The following is a 2,872-nucleotide window of genomic DNA, read 5'->3' as shown; positions in this document are numbered from 1 at the left end:
GTCTTTCACTGATAAACTAGGGACAGTTAGCAAAGATAGCCCTCGTGTAGCTTTGCACAAAATTTCAAACAAACCAAACTAACATTCAAAGGCTTTAAAGTGTTTCTTATAAAAATATAAAGTCAAACAAAAAATATTTGTTAGCTTTAAATATTGAAATACACATAATATGAAATAAAAACAAGGATGTAATATTTAAACATTCTTAATGTTATTTTGTAAAAACGTGATGATACTAACATTAGTTAAGATTGAAGTATAAAGTTTAAAAGTTAACAATAAATAATTCATATTCACAGAATTTTATAACGTTAAAAAAGTATAAATATGAACTACCAACAAACAACAAGTACTTGCAGAAATTAATTTGGAGTACTTAGAATGTTTATTAAAAAGTAGGTGTCCATATTTTAAAAATGATATCATTTTAAAATTAGTTTAAACATAGTGAGTACTCACAGATTTTAATGGTGGTTTGGAACGGATGAGTTCAAGTATTAAATCATGAGGATCTTTTTTCACACTTTGAATAGTTTTTTCATTTACCTAGCAAAAAATATAAACCACATCTGAAAAGAAATATGTACAAAACAATTTAAAACACTTCAATGTATATGTGGTATAGAAAACAAAAATAATCTTTAAAACTAGAAAAGCACATAACTAGGACAAAGTCTTCTAAAACTATGCAATAGCCTGAGCAACTTTGTATGATAAATATTCAACATGGATGAACCTAGGAACAGATTCAACTACCTGAGAAGAATTGAAAAAATATATCAACTATACCACAACCAACCACATTACAAACCATTCAGGTACTACATAAAGTACTGTATATACTGTTGCGTCAGCGAGTCACATGACTACTGTGACGCACCGTTTCTAGAACTATCATGTACTTTGGCGAATGCTCTAGTATTTACTAGATAGGGTAGGCTGGTATATATAAGAGGGGGAAAACGTGACGCGGGAAGGTAAGGTAATGTGTGTGTGAAGATAGTGAGTAATTGATCTGCAGTCAGAAGTATTATTGAGCACGTTCGTTGTTATAGCGTTTGTTTAGCGCGATTGTTGAAGTTGAGTGTATCGGTAAAGTTGTATTCGGAAAGAATAAACCAGTTTTATTAAGTAAAGACTTGTGTCGTTAAAGTTTTGTCGGAACGAAGTTACGGAAAATCAATTAACAAACGGAGACGTAACAATACTTATCTTTATTTTATTCTAAAAATAAGAATGCAAGTAACCAACACATCATGAACAGCAACAGAAGCACCCACATCGTTAAATATCACTGAAGAGAAATAATCACTATGTTATGTTTTTAGGGCCAACAAAATATAAAATAATATAACATAAAACATTGCTTAGGGCAAACATTAGTTTGCAAACAATACTTATAATGTCCCTACATTGACACCCTATATAACTATACATTTATAGAAATAGTATCAAGCTACTGGAAGATGATAAATGCCCCACACTATTATAAGCTGAAAGTGCTGGGAAGCTAAAGTAATTGATGGTTATATGGGCATGGCATCTATCATCCTCCAGTAGCTTGATACCATTTATATAGATGTGTCATTACAGTAGGGTCTGGATGTAGACATTAAATTGACTGAATATAATTAAGTATCAGATCATGAAACATAACAGAATCATTGAAATATGAGCTACAACAGAAATAAAGAACAGTTCAGGAAAAGAATATAATCAAACATGGGACAAAAATTTATATATATTAAAAAAGAGGGTAAGTAACTGGATATAATACATTACTTCACATCAGGAAAAGGATACAACCAAACATCAGGTCAGAAATAAATTATATCTATATAAGAATATCAAATCAAAAAATTATACATATATATAATCAAACATTAGGACAGAAAGTGTATATAATAAACAACCAGATCAGGAACTGGATGTAATAAAATATCAGGTTAGGAATGAGATATAATCCAACATCAAGTCAGAAAATTTAAATAATAAAAATCAGGTCTTTAAACTGAATATATATATCAAAATGAAGTGCAAACACACACCACATCAAGAACTGGATACAACCGATCATTAGGTCAGGAACTATGTATAATCCACATCAAAACAATAAATAGAAATATTACAAAACAAGAACAAGATATAACAGGTCAGGAATGGGTTGTAATTAACATATTGTTAAGAATTGATGAAATGTGGTATATCCAGGTAAAGCTGAATTAACTTTAGATCAGTGGGATAACGGAATAACAAGAGATTCAATCAAAATACTAATTATGAAATAATCCTATATCTCTGAATAACTGAGCTGTGAAAATTGATGAAATAAGGAAACTGGACACAAAGGGAAATACAAAATAAATCATCTATATTTATATCACACTTAAAATACAAATGTAGTGTGTGCACTTGCTTTTGACATGGGAAAATCATCTTCTACTAGATCTTCTATATATATGTCTATTCAAGCTGAATCCATATAACAGATTGATTAAATCCAGTCGTCTTTGCAAGAAATGTCATACCTATTCAGAGTGACTAGCACTACCCTTGTGCTGGTCATTATCATTTAAAATAGGGAGGTCATAACCACGAGATATCACCTGCACTATATTTTATTGAACAAACTGCTCTCAATTCCTTGCAACGATATTGTAGCAATATCTCCCAAAAAGAAAACAGGTATTATCTACTCAAAGATACTGTTACGTCTCCGTTCTTTAGTTAATTTTCCGTAGAAATTCTTACCGAAGAAACTTTACCGATACAAGTCCTTTCTTAAATAAAACTGGTTTATTCTTTATGAATACGACTGTGCGATACACTTAATTTCAACAGTCGTGCTATAACAAATGCTATAATTCACAGT

General features: G+C 30.5%; 1 protein-coding gene across 1 annotated transcript in view; it reads right to left on the bottom strand.

Moving 5' to 3' along the window:
* Positions 1-438: 438 nt before the first annotated feature.
* The window catches only part of LOC111087252 (protein spire homolog 2-like), a 16,030-nt gene continuing 13,596 nt past the window's right edge, over positions 439-2,872 (bottom strand). The window contains exon 3 of the mRNA XM_022393275.1: positions 439-546. Within this exon, the coding sequence (XP_022248983.1) occupies positions 439-546 (108 nt within the window). The remainder of the gene's footprint in view (positions 547-2,872) is intronic.

Source organism: Limulus polyphemus, unplaced genomic scaffold (assembly GCF_000517525.1).
Source record: "Limulus polyphemus unplaced genomic scaffold, Limulus_polyphemus-2.1.2 Scaffold1926, whole genome shotgun sequence".
In the NCBI taxonomy this organism is placed as follows: Eukaryota; Metazoa; Arthropoda; class Merostomata; order Xiphosura; family Limulidae; genus Limulus; species Limulus polyphemus.
The sequence above is the reverse complement of the archived record's forward strand: the minus strand, read 5'-3'. Positions and strand labels throughout refer to the sequence as shown.